A 22326-nucleotide genomic window follows, 5' to 3' on the forward strand; every position below is an offset into this window, starting at 1 on the left:
ATCAGTCAACTCTTTCAGCTTTCTTACTTCAACTGCAGATAGCAAGTATGTACCTTGGTTCTCAGAAAGGCAATGGCTCTGCCATTGTTCTCCAAATAGTGAACTCTCATTCGACCTCTGCTGGGTCTCTTCAGCTTTTCTCCTGAGATGAGCTCTAGCAGAGAAATCAGCACAATTCCATCTTTCAGCTCAGTGTACAAGTCACTCACAAAGATTTTCACCTGGATCAAATGCAGACAGAACAATAGTTCAAAGTTCAGATTTCAATAGAAGTCATATCAAGGTAAGAAAATTCACTCCATTAATCGACACCCATATATTCTCTATCAATCCACTAAATTTTCTTCCAATAATTTATAACAGAGCTTTATCACTACTTTTCAGTCCATCAGCTTGTGATCACATGGATCCTTGTAATCCATATAATCTCCTGTCACTCATGATCACTCCAGCATGACCCAGGTACCCATTTAAACTCTTCCTCCAGTCTCCAGCTGAAAAGTGATAAACACCCTAGGGCGGAATGGCTTCCTTCTCTTCATATTCTGCAAAATTCAAAATTCTGCAACGCTACACCTATTCGTAGTGTTCCCTCTAAGCTGTGTGCATACTCACACAAAACAGGCTGTGTGTGCACACGCGCCCAAATGTGCGCTCATCAAGCCCTTTGTCTGCGAGCACACAGACCACACAGCTTAGAGGGAACACTGTAGCTCTCTCTCTTTTTCTTCAATGTAGAATGCAAAACTTGCCTCAAGAAAGATTTCATTAAGCATGCACAGGGTGTTGAGGTTAAGCTTAGAAATAGCACGGTACCAAACTTTAAGCAGAAAAATCACATAACCAAACCACTTCATCTATTTAGTAACCTTGCTGAGCTATGGAAAATTATAGTTGGGCAAATTGCCAGTGAGGTAGTTAATCCAGAGTTACCTTATCAGAATTCAGCAATAGTCTGTAACTTCCATTAATGAATTAAGCTGGAGGGTTTACTTTGAACAGCGATGTAAAGTTTGCCTGGTTAAGATCCTGGTTTACAAAGTCAACGTTTGAGGTTGTCTTGCCGATGAGCTCACACAGACAGGTTATTTAAAATGGGCATCGACAAGTTGATAATCACACAACTAACTAGAGTGGCTATGCCCATGTTAGATTGATACCATGGATCAAGAGCTGTACAAATAACATGCCAAGCAATATAACTCACCATTACTCCTGTGAAGACATCAACATCATCCCCTTGACTGCAATAGGAACCCTTGTAATAAATAGAGCTTTGACGTATGGCCACAGCTACATTGGCACATTGTATTACAAAGCTCAAGATACCTGACTGCCTGCTAGCCTCCACAACTTGCTCATCACTTGTTTGCTGTCAATGTAGTCAGTGCAGCATTGCAGGAAGGAAATTTTGATCATCTAGATGTGAAAGCCAAGAAAAATATATAATTGTAGTGAACTGGGATTCACTAGGAGGGTGCTGTACTGACAACTGATCCCTTCTCCTGGCTCCACCCCCTCTGACCTGTATATAACCCTGGTTTCCTGCCTGAACCCCAGAACCCCTCTGAAGCCTGTTCGTGAACCTTACCTGTGTTATAAGCTCGTGAAAGCGTTTGTTCTTCCTCCAGTCGAGTGTGAGCTTTTATCTCCGCCACAATTTTATTAGCTTATAAGTGAGGATGGAGGCATTCCTCAAGCCTGGTGTGTGCTGCTGATTGACCCCCCAGTCCCCTGGCGCGGCTGAGGATTTTGCATACTGGTTGGATTGCTTCCAGGCCTACCTGAATGCGACACAGGTCGTCTTCCACACAGAAGAGCTCCAGAGGTCGGTGCTCATCTCAAAGATAGGGACGAAGGGCTACGCAGTCGTCAGGGACTGCCCAACATATGAAGCCACCATCGAGGCACTGAAGGCTCGGTACATGAAGGCCCCGAACAAATTCCTAGCGAGGCACCAGCTCTCCCTACACCGCCAATGACCCGGAGAGTCAATTGATGACTACCTGCTGGATCTGCGGACTCGTGCAGAAATGCAAGTACAAGGCCACCTCAGGCCGTGTCCGAGAGGACAAGCAGATCTGGGACATGCTGGTCGCTGGAGTTCACTCAAGGTATGTGAGGCAAGGGAAGAAAGACTTCACTAGCCATGTCGAGCTGGCCAAATCTCTGGAACAGGCCAGCCTAGAGAATGATGATCTCAAAGTCAATGTACCTGCGCTCTCAGGGAAGCACCTTCAGGGACGAGCTGCTCCTACTACAGTGGCCCCTGCTCTAATGGCTGCTGCTTCCCATTCCCGGAAGTGCTTCTTTTGTGGAAAGGGGCAGTACCCCAACTAAAGCCTTGATGTGCTCCAGCTGTGGAAAGAAGGGACATTGGACGAGGGTCTGCCGCATTAAGGTAAGTCTGGGGAAGGACACAGCTTCCAGCCCCAAGCCAACTGTCCCGAACTCACCTGAGGTCGCCTTTTGTGCAACCCGCCACCTCCGAAAATGGTGCAGAAAGGCTCAGCCCATCTTGCAGTGGCCCAAATTTGAATTCAGCACCATCGTCATCTGAGGAGGATGGAGGGCGGCCAAATTGCCACCTCATGAGGTCAGCGCCATCTTACCTGCCCAGGTCAAATCAGGACAGAGGGGGCCACTCGAAGGAGGGAGGAGGCATCACTTGGCATCGCTGACCCTTGACTAGAACAGACTTCACCAGCTCAGCAACTTGATGGTGATGGTGAAGGTAAACGGACATTTGACCAAATGTCTAATTGACACAAGCTCCATGGAGAGCTTTATAGACTCACGAACTGTACAAAGGTATAACCTGAAAATGTATCCACCCAATTACCGCATATTCCCAGCATCCATGTCTCATTTGGCACGGGTACAGAAATATTGTATAGTTCATTTGTCATTTGAAGGGGGGAATTTTGTAAATTTTGTATGTACATTTTGTGTGCTCCGGTGTTGTTGGTCTGGACTCCCTATGTCACCTTAAAAGCATGACCTTGGAGCTTTCTGGCCCCTTTCCCTGGTAACAGTTTGGAACAGAGGGCCCTCAAAACCAGGACTCACTTGCAGCCTCTTCACGCTAAACATCGACCCTCCCCCTCTATTCCCAAACCTATCTGCCAGTTGTAAGCCCATCGCTACCAAGAGCAGGAGGTACAACGTGGCAGATATGGAGAGCACAAGTGGTGGTAGTAAAGGGGTAAAAAAAAGTCCAGGTCAGTGATTGACTATAGCCAAACAATTAACAGATACACATTCCTGGACGCATAGCCCCTCACTCACATTTCGGATATGGCGAACGATATCTATTTGACATCAGCATGAAAGCTGCTTATTACCAGCTGCCAATCTGTTCCGAGGACTGCCCGTACACAGCATTCGAGGCTAACGGTCGACTTTATCGGTTCCAGAGGGTCCCTTTCAGTATTACAAATGGGGAGTCTATCTGCCAGTGGCAGATGGACAGAATGGTGGATGAGTATGGGTTGAAGGCTGCCTTCCCCTACCACGATAATGTCACAATCTGTGGCCACACCGTGGAAGACCATGATGCTAATCTCCAGAACTTTCTCCACGTGACGAGAGCCCTGAATCTCACTTATAACTCTGACAAGTGTTTATTCAGGACTATGTGACTGGCTATCCTTGACTATGTGGTGGAAAATGGCATAATTGGCTCCAACCCTGATAGGATGCACCCACTGTTAGAGCTTCCCCTTCCCAGCACCAGTAAGGCTTTGAGAAAATGTCTGGGGTTTTTAACATATTGTCCAGTGGGCCTCTCAATACACTGACAAGGTTCATTCACTCTTAAAGGCCACCATTTTTCCCCCTTCGGCCGAAACCCAGATGGGTTTTCATTACCTCCGAAATTACATTGTGAAAAGCCACCATGCATGCGGTTGATGAAAATGTACCTTTCCAAGTGGAAAGTAGCACTTCAGATGTAGCTCTGGCCAGAACTCTCAATCAGGCAGGCAGGCCGGTTGCCTTTTTTTCACAGACGCTTCAAGGCCACAAGCTCTGGAACCCGTCTGTGGAAAAGGAGGCTCAAGCCATTGTAAAAGCTGTAAGGCACTGGAGGCACTACCTGGCTGGTAGAAGATTTATGCTCCTCACGGACCAGCGCTCTGTCGCATTCATGTTCAGCAATGCTAAGAGGGGAAAAATCAAGAATGATAAAATTGCTAGGCAGACGATCGAACTCTCCACCTACAGTTTTGACATTGCCTACTAGCCAGGAGCCCTTAATGACTCTCCAGATGCCTTGTCCAGGGGATGCTGTGCCTCTGCACACACTGGCCAACTACAGACCATACATAATCAGCTCTGCCATCATTTCGTTAAATCCTGCAACTTTCCCTACTCCACAGAAGACATCAGGGAAATGATAAGGTCTTGCCAGGTCTGTACGGAGTGCCAGCCGCACTTCTACTGCCCTGTCAAAGCGCATCTGATTAAGTCATCCAGGCCCTTCAAACGGCTCAGCATCGATTTTAAGGTAGCCATGGTCGCTATGGATATAGCCAGGATACCCGAACAGGGTGAACAGAGGATCCGTTGCCTCAGGTGCCCCACGAGCTACTGAGCACTTTTTCCCTACCTTCACCCAGTACCTCACGGGACCCAGTCCAGAAGGAGAGTGAAACCCCTCTATCATCAAGTCAGAACCCCAACCCACTACTCTCCTGTCTCTGGTGGACCAGGAGACTCAAGGAACCCAATGCCCCCAGTGCTAAGTTGCTCCACCAGGATCTCCAGACCCCTGGACTGCATGAATCTGCAAATAGTATTGCAAATATTTCTCGTTGGTATCTATTACTGGCTTCTGATCCTTGTTCTCTTCGTCTACGCACCCTTAATTCTGAAAAAGGGGTGAATGTAGTGAACTGGGATTCACTAGGAGGGTGCTGTACTGACGACTGGTCCCGCCTCCTCTGACCCATATATAACCCTAGTTTCCCACCTGAACCCCAGAACCCCTCTGAAGCCTGTTCGTAAACCTTACCTGTGTTATAAGCTAATAAAAGCATTTGTTCTCCCTCCAGTCGAGTGCGAGTTTTTATCTCTGCCACAACTGTCAATGTAGTCAGTGCAACATTGCAGAAGGAAATTTTGATCATCTAGATGTTGAAGCCAAGAAAAATATATAACATAGGAATAAACTGGTCATTTTCAAATCAGCAGATTGAATTATAGAGCCCATGGAGAGAGAGATGTATGGGTCTCGGCTAATGACAATTGATATTGATGATGAGATGAGAGATTGTGCAATGCTTAGACATGATGACAACACAAAGTCATGTGTGAAGAGCACACTGAGGCTGAAGAATGGAAAAGTGACTGGGCAGATGGCGCATTATTTGAGGAAAGAGTAAACTAAGCAGCTCGTTGGTAAGAAGAAAGGGCATGAGGAGAAAGTTCAGTAATTTGACCCTTGGGATGAGAGGGTTGCCCATTGAAAAGAGTTGTGTCCAGGTGAAGGTTGGCATTCATTTAGGCACCCATGTAAATCAACAACTTGCGTAACCTTGTGTTACACAATCTTAAGTTGTGGCATTTAGGCATCTCGTGCAAATCCAACTGGTTAACCCATTGCTCCACACATTGACCGTAATATATTCGATACTTTGAAACCCTTCCAGAAATATTGCTCCATATGTGAAAATCAGTGCCTCAGCAATTTCAGAAACCACACGTCTAATTCCTTCTTTACTGTCACTGAATAAAATTAGTAAGGCATGAGACAAAATTAGTCACCAATTACTTTACACAGCAATACATCTTGAAATAAAACCCAAATGAACCCCAGTATCATAAATTCCCAATTTGTATTAATCATTGCTTGGTTGGGAAGATCTTGCTTGTTTCTTTGTAATCTTTATCTTGCAAATAAATCTGACATGGCAATCCAAATATCAAAGGAACGGCCTCTGATATAAATAGCTGTTCAGAGATGTTGAGCCCATTATCACTCTCCTTTATCTGTGAGTCAGTCATCCTGTTACTGTCATAGACTACACCCATTCCCTCACTAAAGCTCTGCTTTAGTTGCAGTACACAGGTCAGGAGAAGCTCAGCAGGTCACGCAGAGCCTGAATAAAAAGGTGAGGGGAACGGCCTGCCTCTTTTATTTTCGCTTGTACTTTGGCAAAGGGGTCAGGCACAATATGTTGCTTACCCTTTACTTCCTATGGATGCTGTGAAACCTGCTGAGTTTATCCAGCACTTCTGGGAATTAAACTTGACTCCAGCATCTGGAGACTTTCTGGTTTAACTCCCTGTTTTACTTGAGCTTCTTAAAAACATTTAGGCCATTACTCCACTTGTATAATATTATCAAAATGGAACACTAAATAAACTAAGCAAACCATAATAATGTAAGAATGAATAGTACAGTAGAACAGAAAGGCACAACAAAGAGGAGAGTAGCCTCTTACAAGAATCCAGTGATCTCTAAAATGAAGAATCAGAGATTAATGGTCAGTTGCCTATTTAAATAGTGTTTTTCCATGGTATTGAGCCTTTAACATGTTCCACAGGCTACGAGTACAACATCACTGTCACATTATAACAAGCGTCCATCATGAAAAGCACTAAAAATAGAAAGGGGTAAATGATCAACTAACACGTTTGAATTGCTTTAATTAAGGAATAACCGCAGGATACTGAGTAATTTGACAGTCTTCTTCAAATCAAGCCTTTATATTTGCTTGATGTTAATATTCTACATGAAAGACAAGCAGTCTCTCAAAGCTCTATAAGGTGTCAATCCAGGTTAGGGGGTGGCATGGTTAGTGTAATGTTTAGCCCAACACTATTACAGTGCCAGTGACCGGAGTCTGAATCCTCCCACCTTACAAAACATATGGGGTTGGTAGGTTAATTGGGTGTAATTAGATGGCACAGGTTTTATGGACTGCAGCACAGAAAACAGGCCATTTGGCCCTTCTAATCTGTGCCAAAATATCATTCTGCTAATCCCACTGACTTCCAGACCGTTCCGATTCACGCATCTATCCAATTTATTCTTAAAACTTAAGAGTGACCCAACATTTACCATGTCAGATGGCAGCTCATTCCACAGTCCTACCAATCTCTGAGTGTAGAAGTTCCCCCTAAATCTTTCCCCAAAGCCATGTCCTCTAGTATTTATCTCTCCTAATCTGTGGAAAGAGACTACTCACATTTATTCTGTCTATACGCCTTATAATCTTGTAAACCTCTATTAAATCCCCCCCCTCATTCTTCTACGCTCCAAGGAATAAAGTCCTAACCTATTTAATTTTTCCCTGTAACTCAACTCCTGAAGACCCAGCAACATCCTAGTAAATCTCCTTTGCATTCTCTCAATCTTACTGATGTCCTTCCTGTAGTTTGGTGACCAGAACTGCACACAATACTCCAAATATGGCCTCATCAGTGTCTTGTACAACCATACCATAACCTCCCAACTCCTGTACTAAATACTTTGATTTATAAAGGCCAAGATACCAAAAGCTTTCTTTACAACTCTGTCTACTTGTGACACCACTTTCAGGGAATTATGTATCTGTATTCCCAGATCCCTTTGTTCCTCTGCACTCCTCAGTGCCCTATGTTCTATCCTGGTTTGTCCTTCCAAAATGCAACACCTCACACTTGTCTGCATTAAATTCCCTCTGCCATTTTCTGTCCCATTTTTCCAGTTTGTCCAGGTCCCTCTGCAAGCTTTGAAAACCTTCCTCACTGTCCACAACTCCTCCAATCTTAGTGTCATCAGCAAACTTGCTGATCCAATTTCTTACATTATCATCCAGATCATTGATATAGATGTCAAACAACAATGGTCCCAGCACCAATCCCTGAAGCCACCACGAATCACAGGCCTCCAGTCTGAGAAGCAATCATCTACCACCACTCCGTCTTCTCCCATTCAACCAATTCAAACCCAGTTTACAACCTCTCTATGAATATCTAGCGTCTGAACTTTCCAGACTAACCTCCCATGTGGGACCTTGTCAAAGGCCTTACCAAAGTCCATGTGAACATCATCCACAGCCTTTCTCATGCGATTCACAAAGGATTTAAAACGTGCGTACTGTCTCTAGATTCCCTTTCAGGTTACCTTGTGTTTGATGAAGTACTTTTCAATGTAATTGCTGTTATAAATTAGGCAAACAGTCAGCACAGTGTAAGTTTTCTCATAATCTCAAATTCATCTGAGGAATGAATAGCCAGGACACTGGAGAATATATTTCTCATTAAAATTTTAAAAAATTTAACCACTGGAGTTTGAACCCATGACCTATTAATTCAGAAACGAGTACATAACCATTGCATCACCATTAATTATGAAGCTTTGGATAATTATTTTACTTCATAAAAATGTAGGAGTCTCAAATTTACCAAAATAATTTCCGACAAGTTAACAACCAGTATTTTGATATCAAACAAATACTTCAGCCTTGTCCTTTACACACTTGCCCTCAGCATCTGATTTATCAGGTATACGACATTCCAGTATCATTCCAAAAATTGGTACTTTTCTGGGATATTGTTGTGTGTGGAGGAAACGTGACTTCCCTGCCTGTGTGGAATGCCCTCTACTCCCCTGGAGTCTGCAACCCCTTGTGGCCGCTGCTGTCATCTTGGGCCTGACACCGCGGTCGTGGGATTTTCAAATAAAATTGCCACCAACTCCAGTAACAGGCCATTTAAATCCTGCACGGAGCTGATGACAGTCAGACTGGGTGGTTGGACCCCATTAGAGAACTGTGTCTCCACTCCCTGCTCTCTGAGAGCCCACACCAGCGATAGCACTGCCGTTATAGCATCTCCGTTAGTGCTGCCATTTTCCATTCCATCTTGAAAGGAAGCTCTTGAAGTATTAAGACTAATTCCATAAAAACTCTTTGTGTTACCTAAGTGGAAGTTTAAAGCACCGATTCTTTCTGTCCAGGCAAATTATAGAGAAACTTAAAATTGCTTTAAACTTGTATCCAATCTTCCATAAAAGTTCCAAAAGCTCTCTGGGTTGATTTTCTCCAGGCCAAATCACAATACCTTAAACAAAGAGATTTCCCCAAATCTCTACCCGAATAATCCCTTATTAGTGTGCACCCAGGAGCACACACTGTGCTTGAACTAGTCTAAGCAACAGTTCACAGTGTGGTATTTTCACTCCTGCACCTGTGGGCCCCTTTTTATTCAATAACATATCATATTAAGAAATTGAGTTTGGAATTAAAATTAGATAAGTCTCAAATTGCTTTCTTGAGATTGGCTTTAGCTGCGGCTAGAAAATGTTTGGCAATTACTTGGAAAAATGATTTGAGTATTCAGCAATGGCATTTAGAAATGAGATCTGATATTCCATTGGAAAAGATCACTTATAATTTACATAACAATTATTCTTTCTTTGTTAAAGTTTGGAGCCAATATATGAGATTGAATTTGTAATAGGTTTAATTCCCACAATCAATGGGGTTGAAATAAACCATGGCAATAATTGAAGGTTGTTATGTAAGTTGATTCCTCTTCTACTCGATCTTTTTCTTTCTTTTGGGGTAGTTTGGAGGGGGTTTGGGAGAGGGTTATATGGGGGTAAAATATTATGTACAGCTGTATTTACTTATATTTTTATTGTATGATTTATTATGATCAATAAATAAAATTTTCAAAAAAGGAAGCCTCTTCTCCTTTCTGCTTCTTCCATCCTAATCCACACTCAATTCCACCCAGTTCATGTTCTTCAGAACAGCAAGTATAAGCTGCTCCTGTTCAAATAACAAACCCAAAGGAGTGCAGAACATAGCAAATACGTCGACTGCCATTCTGCTCTTTACTCGTTATTAGTAGATCTGCTCACTAAGCACCTTGGACAAAGCACCTCACAAGCCAATAGTATCAAAGTTGGATTAAGTGATTCCTCATTATTGAAAGGGAAACTTGAGTACAGTTCTGCCCTACCTTTCCCCTCCTCATCCCGCAGCATTTTTCATAAGGAGAATGCAAAAGATTGCCATGTCATGCTAACGCTGTAAAACTGATGCCTTAGAAAGCATACAAAGCCATCGTTTGTTTGCCTCAATGATTGCCTTCTTACCTGATTTTTCAAAAATATCTGGTTTATCCAATTAGTGAAAGTCTTTTTCTGCACATTCATCCGTTGTTGTTGAAGCTTCTTGATGCGGCCTTTCTCAAAATCCTCGTCCATCCTGACCTTGGGGTTTAAGACGAGACAGAGTGACTGCTGTCGATATGGATAGAGAACAGAACCACATTTCACAAACACAACACTCAGCTTGCCACTTTGAATGCTTCAAAAATGTTTGGCCTTTGTTCATTGTAGTTACTCTATAGTTTTGTCTGTTAACCTCCCAGTGAGAGGAGGACGAGGAGGAGGGATCAGTGAAAAGTAAGTCAGAGCTTTTGTTCGCAGTTTATTCAAGCGAGTATAGATCTTAATTTATCAATAATGTGCAAGGGTTTCGCAAGTCTGGCAGTGTTTTGGAGACAAAAATTGTTAACCAAATGATTCCAAGATTTTGTCACACTAAGTCTTCCTACACTGCTAAAATTCTAAGCTTAAAAAATTTAGCACAGTTAACGTAATGATTAGCGTAACGCTATTGCAGCACCACTGACCCGGCATTGAAATGCCTCTGTCAGTAAGGAGGTTGCCTGTATTCCCCATCTCTGCATTCATTTCCTCAGGGTGATCCAGTTTCCTCCCACATTCCAAAAGATATGAGAATGGTAGGTTAATTAATCACATGGGTGTATTTGGGCAGTGCAGACTCATGCACCAGTAGGGCCTTCTACCCTGCTGGACTTCAAATTTAAAAATAAAAATCAGAGAGATGAATTGGCCATTCAGCCCATCATTGATAGTTGTCCAATTATTCCCATTCTCTTGGTCTTTCCCAATAGCTCATTTGCTCAAGTCTGATGGTCTTTTGAAAGTTGCTGCTTACAGCACTCTTTAAGGTGGTACCATAATGCATGGCATTAAAATCTCTTACCAATCTTACTTTCCCCCACTTCACCTGAAGCAATGTCCAATGCTGAGCACAACATCGCAGATCTATTCTGGAGATACCAAGAGACTGTAGATGCTGGAATCTAAAGCAACAAAAATGATTTCCTGGTGAACTCTGGAGATCAGACAGCATCTGTAGAAGCAAAGGGGTAGTCAATGTTTGTCGTTGAAAGATTGAGATGTCAGGGCTGGTGCAGGGTCTCGCCCCAAAACATTGACCATTTCTTTACCTCCATGGATGCTGTCTGACGTGCTGAGTTTCAAAGTTCAAATTTATTATCAGTGTGCATATAACCCTGAGATTCTTTTTTCTGCAGGCGCAATTTCTAATGATTGTTAACTGTAAACGGTACCCAAGAGAAAAGAAATGCATCCAAAATATGAAAAACAAACCAACTGACTGTGCCAATGCAGAAAATAAATATTCAGTAATAAAAAATGAGCAAAGTAAGAGTCGCTGAATGAGTCTGTTATTCAGGAATCTGATGGTGGAGCAATAGCAGCTATTTCTGAACCTAGAGATTCAAGTCCTGTGGCACCTGTATTTCTTTCCTGATGGCAGCAGCAAGAACAGAGCATGTCCTGGGTGGTGTGAATCTCTGATGATTGCTGCTGCTCTCCGATGGCTGTGTTGCATGTAGATGTTCTCAATGGTGGGGAGAGTTTTGCCTGTGATGTACTAGGCTGTATCTACTAACCTTTGCAGGGCTTTCCACTCATTGTTCCCTTCATATCAGGATATGATGCAACTGGTCAGCACACTTTCCACTACACTTTCCCGATGACATACCGAACCTCTGCAAACTCCTGATGCTGACATGGTTTGTTTACAATTGCATTAGTATGATGGGTCGAGGAAAGGTCCTCCAAAATAGTGATTTCCAGGAATTTATATTTGCTCACTCTCTCCACCTCTAATCCCCCTATGATTCCTGAGTCGCACATCTCTGGTTTTCCCTTCCTAAAGTCTGCAATCAGCACCTTGGTCTTGGTAATTGAGTGTGAGGTTGTTGCTAAGTTTTCAATCTCCCTCCTGTATGCCGACTCATTTCCCCTTTTTATACAGCATCAGCAAAATTGCATATGGTGTTGTGCTGAGCTACAGAGTCATAGGTGTAGAGCGAGTAGAGAGGGGACTAAGTATGCAACCCTGTGGTGCTCTGGTACCAATGGTGATGGTAGAGGAGATGTTCTTGCCAATCCACACTGATTGGGGTCTGGAGGTGAGGAAATCCAGAATCTAATTGTGCTTTAAGGTATTGAAGCCCAGATCTTGAAATTTGCTGATTAATTTTGAGAGGATGATGATATTGAATGCTGAACAGGCAAATTGGAACAGTTCCATGTCACCACTCAGACAGGAGCTGATATGCTTCAATACCAGCCTTTCAAAACACTTCATCACTGTTGAAGTGAATGCCACTAGTTAATGGTCATTTAGGCAGTCTACCACACTATTCTTGGGCACTAGTACGATTGAAGCCTATTTGAAACAGATTGGTACCATGGCCTGTTGGATTAAGATGTTGAAGATATCCATGAATAAACTAGCCAGTTGGTAGGCACATTTTTTCAGTACTCAACTGGCTACTCAGTCCAGACTGGGTGCTTTCCTTGGACACCCTGCACATCATCCTTAGACACTGGTAATAGAGGATCATCAGGGTCATGGGAGTACACAGCCGTTCTTCCTTGATCTGGTGGTCAAATCAGGCACAGTTTCTGCAGCAACTTGCTTTTTGCTCCATTCCTATTCTGGTTCAATTTTAATGCTTTAGCCTGGTCATTTGAGGCCTGAAAGGGAATTTCATGATGAGACTGGCCTTAGGTTCCCATTCCACACCCCCTCCCCCCAACCCCCCCACTCTGATATTTTCCAGTCAAAAAATAGAAAACAAATGAGAGTTAAACAGGAAAGTCTGTGATTGTGGTGCAATACACAGGGGTGCAGCACTGCCCGAGCTCACCAGAACCTGCTCCAGTACCTCAGGGGGCAGCTCCGGCACCTCCTTGTCACCGTTTTTGGTGAGCTCCAGCACCTAAATTAGTACTGCACCCCTGGGAATATACAAAAGTGCTGAAGGAACTCAGCAGGGCATGCAGCATATATAGGAAGTAAAGGGTAACCAATGTTCTTTGTCAAGGTTTGAGCAAAAGCAGGAAGACATCTGAATAAAATGGTAGGGTGGGGTGGGGGTGTGGAAAGGAGAGGAGGGAAAGATGGACAGGGCACACACGGGCCAACAAGGTGGATATGGGTGGGAGAACAGGAGATAAAAGCTTTGGTGATAGGGAGAGCAGATAGCTATTTGAATGGAAGGGGAAGAGGGTGGGGAGCTGAAGGAAGGGTGGCAGAGTGAGGGAGTGAGGGAGTCTAACTAAAACCAGATATGTCAATGTTAATGCCATCTGGTTGGAGAGTGACCTGATGGAATATGCTTTGGTTTGCAATGAATGCATGGGGCCATGCCAGTGTGGGAATGGGCTGTGGAATTAAAATGGCTGGCCATTGCAAGGTTCCCGTTATTGCAGCAGACAGACAGAAGGTGCTCAATGAAATGATCTCTCAGGCTCCATCCAGTCTCTCTGAGGTGTGGAAAGAGAAACCAGTTATCATTTTAGCTCAGGAATCCTTCCTTAAAATTGGGGGGGGGGGGGGGGGGTGTGGGGAAGACTAGAAATGTTACAGTTTTCAAAGCAGAGCCAGGGGGAGGAGGAGAAGCAAGATGGAACACAATAGACTGGCCAAGAATATTGGTTAAGTCCAGGTGATAAGAAGCATGGGCACTGACCATCAGGGAGGCATTTTATGAGGTGAGAAATTGGTTCAAGCATGATAATGTGGAACAGTGAGAGAGCATTTTGTCTGAGATCGAAAAATCAGTTTAACTCCCCCTTCTCCACATCTTTCTCCCTGCTGAATACCAATGAATAGAATTCAATTAGGATCCAATTCATATTTTTAAAATGGTTTTTAATTTAATTTTTAAATTTAGACACATTGCATGGTAACAGCCCACTGACCAAATAACCTAGAGGAAACTTGAGCACTCAGAGGAAATCCATGCAGGCCACGGGGAGAATGTACCAACTCCTTACAGATAGAGATGAATTCAAACCCGGGGACACAAGTGCCGTAATATTGCTGTGCTAACTGGTAGGTTAACCATGCCACCCTTAACCCTCAGTTCCACACGTAGGTTTCCATTTGGTCCCTGAAAAGACCTCCTGGTACTCTTTCCCTAGCTACTCTCTTGCTTCTTTTCTAAAATGTTCTGGATTTCTCATGCCAGTACATCCTTGTACTGGATGTACTGGATGTTCAGAGCCAGCTCTTCAGCGCTTGACGTCCTGCTTTGCGGAAACTGCCAAAATGTTTGGCCTGGAAGTCAGCCTGAAGAAAACTGAGGTCCTCCATCAGCCAGCTCCCCACCATGACTACCAGCCCCCCCACATCTCCATCGGGCACACTAAACTCAAAACGGTCAACCAGTTTACCTATCTCGGCTGCACCATTTCATCAGATGCAAGGATCGACAATGAGATAGACAACAGACTCGCCAAGGCAAATAGCGCCTTTGGAAGACTACACAAAAGAGTCTGGAAAAACAACCAACTGAAAAACCTCACAAAGATAAGCGTATACAGAGCCGTTGTCATACCCACACTCCTGTTTGGCTCCGAATCATGGGTCCTCTACCGGCACCACCTATGGCTCCTAGAACGCTTCCACCAGCGTTGTCTCCGCTCCATCCTCAACATCCATTGGAGCGCTTACACCCCTAACGTCGAAGTACTCGAGATGGCAGAGGTCGACAGCATCGAGTCCACGCTGCTGAAGATCCAGCTGCGCTGGATGGGTCACGTCTCCAGAATGGAGGACCATCGCCTTCCCAAGATCGTATTATATGGCGAGCTCTCCACTGGCCACCGTGACAGAGGTGCACCAAAGAAAAGGTACAAGGACTGCCTAAAGAAATCTCTTGGTGCCTGCCACATTGACCACCGCCAGTGGGCTGATAACGCCTCAAACCGTGCATCTTGGCGCCCCACAGTTTGGCGGGCAGCAACCTCCTTTGAAGAAGACCGCAGAGCCCACCTCACTGACAAAAGGCAAAGGAGGAAAAACCCAACACCCAACCCCAACCAACCAATTTTCCCTTGCAACCGCTGCAATCGTGTCTGCCTGTCCCGCATCGGACTTGTCAGCCACAAACGAGCCTGCAGCTGACGTGGACTTTTTACCCCCTCCATAAATCTTCGTCCGCGAAGCCAAGCCAAAGAAGACATCCTTGTGAAAGTTCTAACTCCAAATCCAACTTCCCCATCGTACAACCTAGCATCTTTTGATTGGATTAAGATGTTGAAGATATCCATGAATAAACTAGCCAGTTGGTCAGCAAATTTTTTCAGCCAGCACATCTTTTCCCTGAAAGATGTTAGAAGATTCTTGGCCATTATTTCAGCCATCTTGCCAAAAAGGATCAACTTCATTTGATTTACCTGTCCTTTTCCATATTTTTAAATTATTTCCCTTTTAAATATTTAATCCTGCACTATTTAAAAATCTTTTGAAGGCTTCATTTAAAAAAAAAACCTTCTAATCTCTCTTTATATTTGAAGCTAAGTCAAAATAAAAGTTAGCACTCACTAATTGCATCATTTTCTGGTATCGCCTGCAAAGTATTTATTGCCCATCTCTAACTGCCCTTTAGAAGGTAGTGTAAACCACATTGAACTTAGGCAGTTGTGGCGTCATTAGTTCTAACATAAATGTTAGAATAGTGTAGCTCCATTGGCCAAGAATTTCAACACAAGGACAGATTCTTTTAATTGCAAATTGTTTTTTCTACAGATTTGTCTTGCTAAGCTTTGATAAGCAACTAGTATCTCAGAGGGCTGAAAGTATAAATCCAGATAAAATATATTTACTTAAACTGGGCATTTAAGTAGAATTACTATTCACTTGCACCTTTATGGTTCAAGGCAGTACATAATTTTTCTAGTTCAATTGTTTTCAAAATCTCTCTGTGGTTAGCTTTTCTTACTGTGAGCTATTTTAAAAAAAATTAGTCATACAGCAGGGTAACAGGCCCTTTTGGCTCATGAAGCCATGCAACCCAGAGGAAACCCAAGCAGACACGAGGAGAATGTACAAACTCCTTACAGACAGTCAAGGATTGAAATCCCAGTCCTGGTCACTGCCACTGTACTGGTCGCTGCGCTAACCATGCCACCCTACGCTAACCGTGTTGCTATGATGTGGAAAATCAAAGGTTGTGAGGTAAATCAGATACGAAAGGGGAGAGAGAGTCAGCAAGGCCAAAATATTTTGAGAGTAAGAATGTTTATGTGTCTTGCTGATAAATGGAATTTTCATCACCTCAGTAAAGTAGAGAGCATCAATCAGAAGAGGTCTTTAACCTGGACCCGCCCCCCTCCTCACCACATGAAGGAATGAACTCATCTTCGAATCAGGGCTTAGCCCTGTTATATGATAGATAACATGATCTGGAAACAGTCTAAAGTTCTGCTTTACTGTAACTTATAAACAGGTGTGCCAATTTAGGAGTTACTTTTGCACAGCCTGTGTTGATTTCAAAAACAGAAACAAAAACCAAACAGTGTTCAAAATGTACTTTTGTTACTTATACCAGTTACTTTTATCTATGTTTTTGAATAATTTATCTTAAAGTTGATAAGGGAAGAATAAATACCATCTCTGTTGGATCACTTAGGTGCAGGCATCTTGAAATTAAAAAATTTAATGTTCATGTCTTTGAGTGGGAGACGACACAGGTAACTTTGAGGTGCCGTTCTTTTACTTTGTGTCAGCCTCACCCTGACAGTGGACAAGATTGAGGATGGCAGGTCAGTGTGAAAGGGAAGGGGGAGTTGAAATGGCATCTAGGAGGTCAGGATGACCATAGCCAAGAGAACACAGGTGCCTCGCAAGTCGCCTTGTCTACACTTGGTCTCGCTGATGTAGAGGAGGCCACATTAAATGGCCAGAATGCAGTTTACGAGATTGGAGGAGATGCATGTGGATCCGTGTCCTGATCTGGATAGGATGTTTAGGTCCCTAGATGATGGTGAGGGACAAGCTGTGGGGACAAGTGTTACACTTCCCATGGTTGTTGGGGAACATGCCAAGGCTGAATGGGTAAGGATGAGCAAACCAGGTAGTCACAGAAAGAGTGGACACTGAAGAAGGCAGAATGAGGCAGGGATGGAAAGATTTTGACTGGTGGTCGGACTGCATTGCAACCAGTGGAAATGACAAACGATGATATGGTGAATGTGGAGGCTGGTCAAGTGAAAAACAAGGAGCAAGGCAACTATTATCTCTCTGCTGTCTGGAGACAAGGTGGAGAGACCAGAAGACTGGAAAATGAAGGAGATGCAAGTGAAGACTCCTCTCTCCTATTTATCTTACCCACCATCCAATGTCTCCCAAATCCACCTTTCCCCACCCATGACTGTTTCCTGCTCATCATCTCCCTCCTCACCTGGCTCCACTCATTGCCCACCATCCTCTACCTCACCTGTCCATCTCATTTCCTTATGCTGGCTATCTCCCTTCTATAGTCCTCAGGCAGGGTCTCAACCTGAAACAGCGACCATCTCTTCGCCTCCATAAATGTTGTCTATTGTTGAGTTCCTCCAGCAATTTGTTTTTAGCTGGAGCTGTTTTGGAATGCTTTCTTGTGCTGATTCAGAGCATAAAGATTTTCACAATCCAAGAAAACATTATCAAGAAATTGTATTTCTACAGAATCTTTCACAACTTAAACACATTCAAAAGTATTTCACAAACAATGAAGCACTTCTGAAGTATGGTAGTCACTGTTGTAATGTAGCCAATTTGCAGACATCGGGGCCAACCAAGAGTAATGATAATGGACATATCACGCCTTGATGTTTGGATAAATATTGTCCAAATCCTCCACTCTTCTTAGACATCTGCAGAGAAGTCCTGGGTTGGACTCATAACCACATCAAAAGGTTGAGTTTAATTCTCACTCCAAAGACTTCAACTCAAAGATCTTGACAGAAATCTCAGGGACTTATAGAGACATTTAATGCTCCCTTGTGGTGGTATAATGATAAAAAGGAAACTATGACACCTTTTCCACAAGAGGAGGGGAGTTAATCTGGATACCCTTAACCATTAACCAACAATGGTTGTGGAAACTTGCTGTGGACAAATTACCTGTCCCTTTTCCTACATTACCACGTTTCAAAAGTACTAAATTGGCTGCAAGATAGTTTGAGACAAAAGGCTGAGAAATACATGAAAAAAAAATCTTTTTCTGTGCTATCGGATTATTTGTCAAATTAATAGAGCAAATTGGGACCTCCATTCAAAGGACAAAACCACCACCAATGAAGCACTGGATTGATCGACTGAATATTGTGCTCAGCTACCCAGGATGAGTCTTTAATTTTCAGGCACTGATGAGGGTGCTATCATTTGGCCCATAAAGTGATATGTGGAGAGAGAGAGAGAGTCTCACCTCAGCCTCAATTAAATACATCTTCAGCAGAGGATCCTTCAAAATTTTCAGGGGAACATATCTCATGAAATCATACCTTAAAAATTCAAGTCTTCCATGTGTTGTAAAATTGGAACAGTTTCTCAGCAACAAATGTATAGCAGTTCAACTTCAAACTTTTAGGATTTGATTTTAATTTCTGGTCACAGACTAATTATTTAAAATCTGAACAAAATACAAAACACAGAAATGATCACAGAAATAGTCTCCTACCAGTTATCCACGATGTCTCTTATGACTTTGGCAAACAGCACCCAGTCTCGGGATGTTGAGGAACAAACCACCACCGACACAACCTCACCTACAGTCAAGAAGATTTAAAATTTGCTCCGCATTCTGATATAACTTTTTATTTCTCCTTGTGACCTTTGATAATAACTGAAAGGTATTTATTGTCCTCCTTGTCAGCCAGCCAGCCACCTGACATTGTTAAAGACCACACAAAGTAGATCTTAAATGGCATATAGAGTTGGAGGGGGAGGGAGAAATCGGCACTCCCTACTCATGAGTGAAATGATTAAGTCTATAACTATGTCAAATCATTAACTCCAATTCATCTCCCCATCGGATAAAATCACAGTTAAAGTATGCTGTTCAATCTAGATTTATCATGACATTGCATTATTTTCACACTCATATCCAAGATAATTGAAGATGAATGGCCATCTGGGCCCAAAGTAGGGTGCTAAATGTTGGTGATATGAACAACAGAAGGCATTTACATAGCACAAAAATGTTCCATGGTGCTTGAAAGGACCTTTTACCAAAATGTGACGTTTAAACCATTCAGCTTGGAATGGCAGAAGTAAGTCTTAAACAAGATCCTAAAAGGTGGGGCATGGGTATTTAGAAATGGAAATCAGAGTCTGCACAGCAGGAGAAATTATCTCTTCATTATCCAAAAGTAAAAGATGCACAAGAAGCTATAATTGGAGGGACAGAGGGTGGAAGAGGTTTCACAGGCAGAGAGGCAGGACTAGTATGATGACCTAACTGCATTTTAACTCTCTAATAGGTTTCTCAGATTCTTGCAGATCAATTCTTTTTAATCTTTATACTTTGACATGATATTCAAAAAGTTTAAAAATATTTAAGATGGCATTTTTAAATTTTAAAAAATTATGCTTTACTAAGTATCCTTTATAATTTCAACAGGCAATTAGGGACTAAAAATAAATGTTGGCTTTGTCATAGAATGAATAAAAAAAGAAATAAAATATCCTGTCAATGACCATCTCCCACTTTCCCTCAGTTGAAAAATCATTACTCTTTCAACTGAATACTATTTGGAAGAAGAAGCAAGACTGGTAAAGTTATACATCCTCTGGGTAGGGGTTTCAAGGTCCAGCACCAAGATTTGATTGGTAGCACTACCTGAAGGACAGAATTGCTTTACCCTTGGCAGATGTTGGGAGGTAACTAACACGAGGATTAAAATTACTTGACCTCATTCCGTCATTCAGTATCTGCCCAGTATTTTGGAGAAATGCTCACTCTTCAGTCCTTGTGCAGTATTATCTTCATGGAGAATGCACTCTTTTGTGTGGCCTCACCATTATGGATTAACCCTGGTTCAATTAAGTGCATGGAGAAGACCAGAATATTGTATAATGTTTTATATATTTTTTCCTTTCTCGAATCTTGTAGCACATTGTATAATTACACTGTACAATTCTTTATATTGTACATCAAAAAAAAATTAAAAGAAAGAAAATTTATTTGCCAACCCGACTCTTCTCCTGATCTACAAAACTGGTTCCAATATTGACAGGATATGAAAGTCAAAAGGGTGAATGGATATTTTCCACTTACCACTGTGCATGCAGATTCATGAATATTCATGATGCTCAACACTATTTAAAACAAAGTGGTCCACTTGATATGCAAGCCATCCACCATTCTAAATGCTTATTACTTTCACCAACAGCGCACAGTGGCTACACTGTAAACCATCTATAAAATGCATTGCCAATCTGATAGCTCCTCCCAAATGTGCAGCCTCAACCATCAAGAAGTCCAGGAGGCTCATGGAAATGCTACCTATGGTAGACAAAACTGTGCGATTCCATGACCAATGGGTTGGATCAAAGCTCCACAGCCCTGACACTTCCAATCATGAATGGTTGCAGATAAGTAAACAGCTATAGGGAGAACTTGTCTCCAACATAATCTCAGCAATAAGGGACCACCGCAGGGCTCAAGAACCTTCAACTGGTGGATATCGATCTTCCTCCCGAGGATCTTCATGCTCTCCAGATGCATGTCAGTTTTGATTTTCTTCCCAAATTTCATCTTCCTCTTTTTTTTCAAACTTTATTAAAGATAAAAAAACATAACAAACAATCCAATAATCAAAAATTGATTTTACAAAATAAATCCAAAACCCGCCCTCCCATCTCTTCAGCCAACTCCCTTAACGGGAGCCAAAAATATAAATGATATATACAATAAAAAAATTATAAATGCTGAAAACAATTCAAAGAATATCTAAATGCATATATTTCAAATACAGAGACCATTTACTAACAAAAAGGGAATAATTATCATGTAAATTATAAGTAATTTTTTCCATAAGCTTTCAATTCATTATGCTAATGTAGTATATTAATCTCTGTATTATCTTTCCAAGTACTCGCAACACATTTATACGCTACTGATAACACCAAACGTACAAAAGCAATTTGAATTTTATCCAAACCTAATTCCCTCAATGAAATCAAATTACCCAACAAAAAAAATCATTGAATCTAATGAAGGTTTGAGAGAGCCGTGGCTTTCAAGGAATATTGGAAACTTGGTTTGAAGAAAAAGGGAGGCGAACATTAGATATAAGAAGCATGGAGTTAAGGAGATGTTTGAAAGATACATTGAATGTAAGAGGAATCTTAAGAGAGGAATTAGGAAAGCTAAAAGAAGGTACGAGGAAACTATGGCAAGCAGGGTGAAAACTAATCCAAAAGAGTTCTACAAATATGTTAATGGTAAGAGGAAAGCTAGAGACAAAATTGGTCCCTTAGAAAATCAGAGCGGAAAACTGTGTGTGGAGCCTAGGGAAATGGGGGAGATATTGAACAGTTTCTTTTCTTCGGTATTCACTAAGGAGAAGGATATTGGGAGATGTGAGATAAAAAAAGAAAATTGGGTAAATATGGGGAATATAGAGATTACAAAAGGTGTAGTTTTAAGGCTTTTGAAGAATATAAAGGTGGATAAGTCTCCGGGACCAGACGGGATCTTCCCCAGGACATTGAGAGAAGTGAAGGAGGAAATAGCAGAGGCTCTGGCGGTAATTTTCCAAATGTCATTAGATATGGAGATAGTGCCGGAGGATTGGCGCATTGCGCATGTGGTTCCGTTATTTAAAAAGGGTTCAAGGAGGAAGCCTGGCAACTATCAGCCTGTAAGTTTGACGTCTGTGGTAGGTAAATTAATGGAGAAAATTCTTAGAGATAGTACTTATAAACATCTGGATAGACAGGGTCTGATCAGGAGCACTCAACAAGGATTTGTGGGAGGAAGGTCATGTTTGACCAATCTGATTGAATTTTTTGAAGAGGTGACTAGGAATGTGGATGAGGGTAGCGCAGTGGATGTTGTCTATATGGACTTCAGTAAGGCCTTCGATAAGGTACCACATGGAAGGTTAGTTAGGAAGGTGCAGTCTTTAGGTATAAATTTTGAGATAGTCAAATGGATTGAACATTGGCTGAAAGGGAGAGACCAGAGAGTGGTAGTGGATAA

The 22326-nt window shown here is 42.4% G+C and overlaps 1 protein-coding gene across 1 annotated transcript in view; it reads right to left on the reverse strand.

Moving 5' to 3' along the window:
• sptbn5 (spectrin, beta, non-erythrocytic 5) overlaps positions 1–18970 on the reverse strand; it is a 251285-nt gene extending 232315 nt beyond the window's left edge. Inside the window, exons 1-3 of the mRNA XM_069915498.1 lie at positions 18799–18970; positions 10094–10210; positions 54–221 (exon numbers count right to left, since the gene is read on the reverse strand). Coding sequence (XP_069771599.1) covers positions 54–221; positions 10094–10204 — 279 coding nt within the window. The 5' untranslated portion in view covers positions 10205–10210; positions 18799–18970. The remainder of the gene's footprint in view (positions 1–53; positions 222–10093; positions 10211–18798) is intronic.
• Positions 18971–22326: the final 3356 nt, after the last annotated feature.

The sequence above is a fragment of the Narcine bancroftii genome, chromosome 2 (genome assembly GCF_036971445.1).
Source record: "Narcine bancroftii isolate sNarBan1 chromosome 2, sNarBan1.hap1, whole genome shotgun sequence".
Lineage (NCBI taxonomy): Eukaryota > Metazoa > Chordata > Chondrichthyes > Torpediniformes > Narcinidae > Narcine > Narcine bancroftii.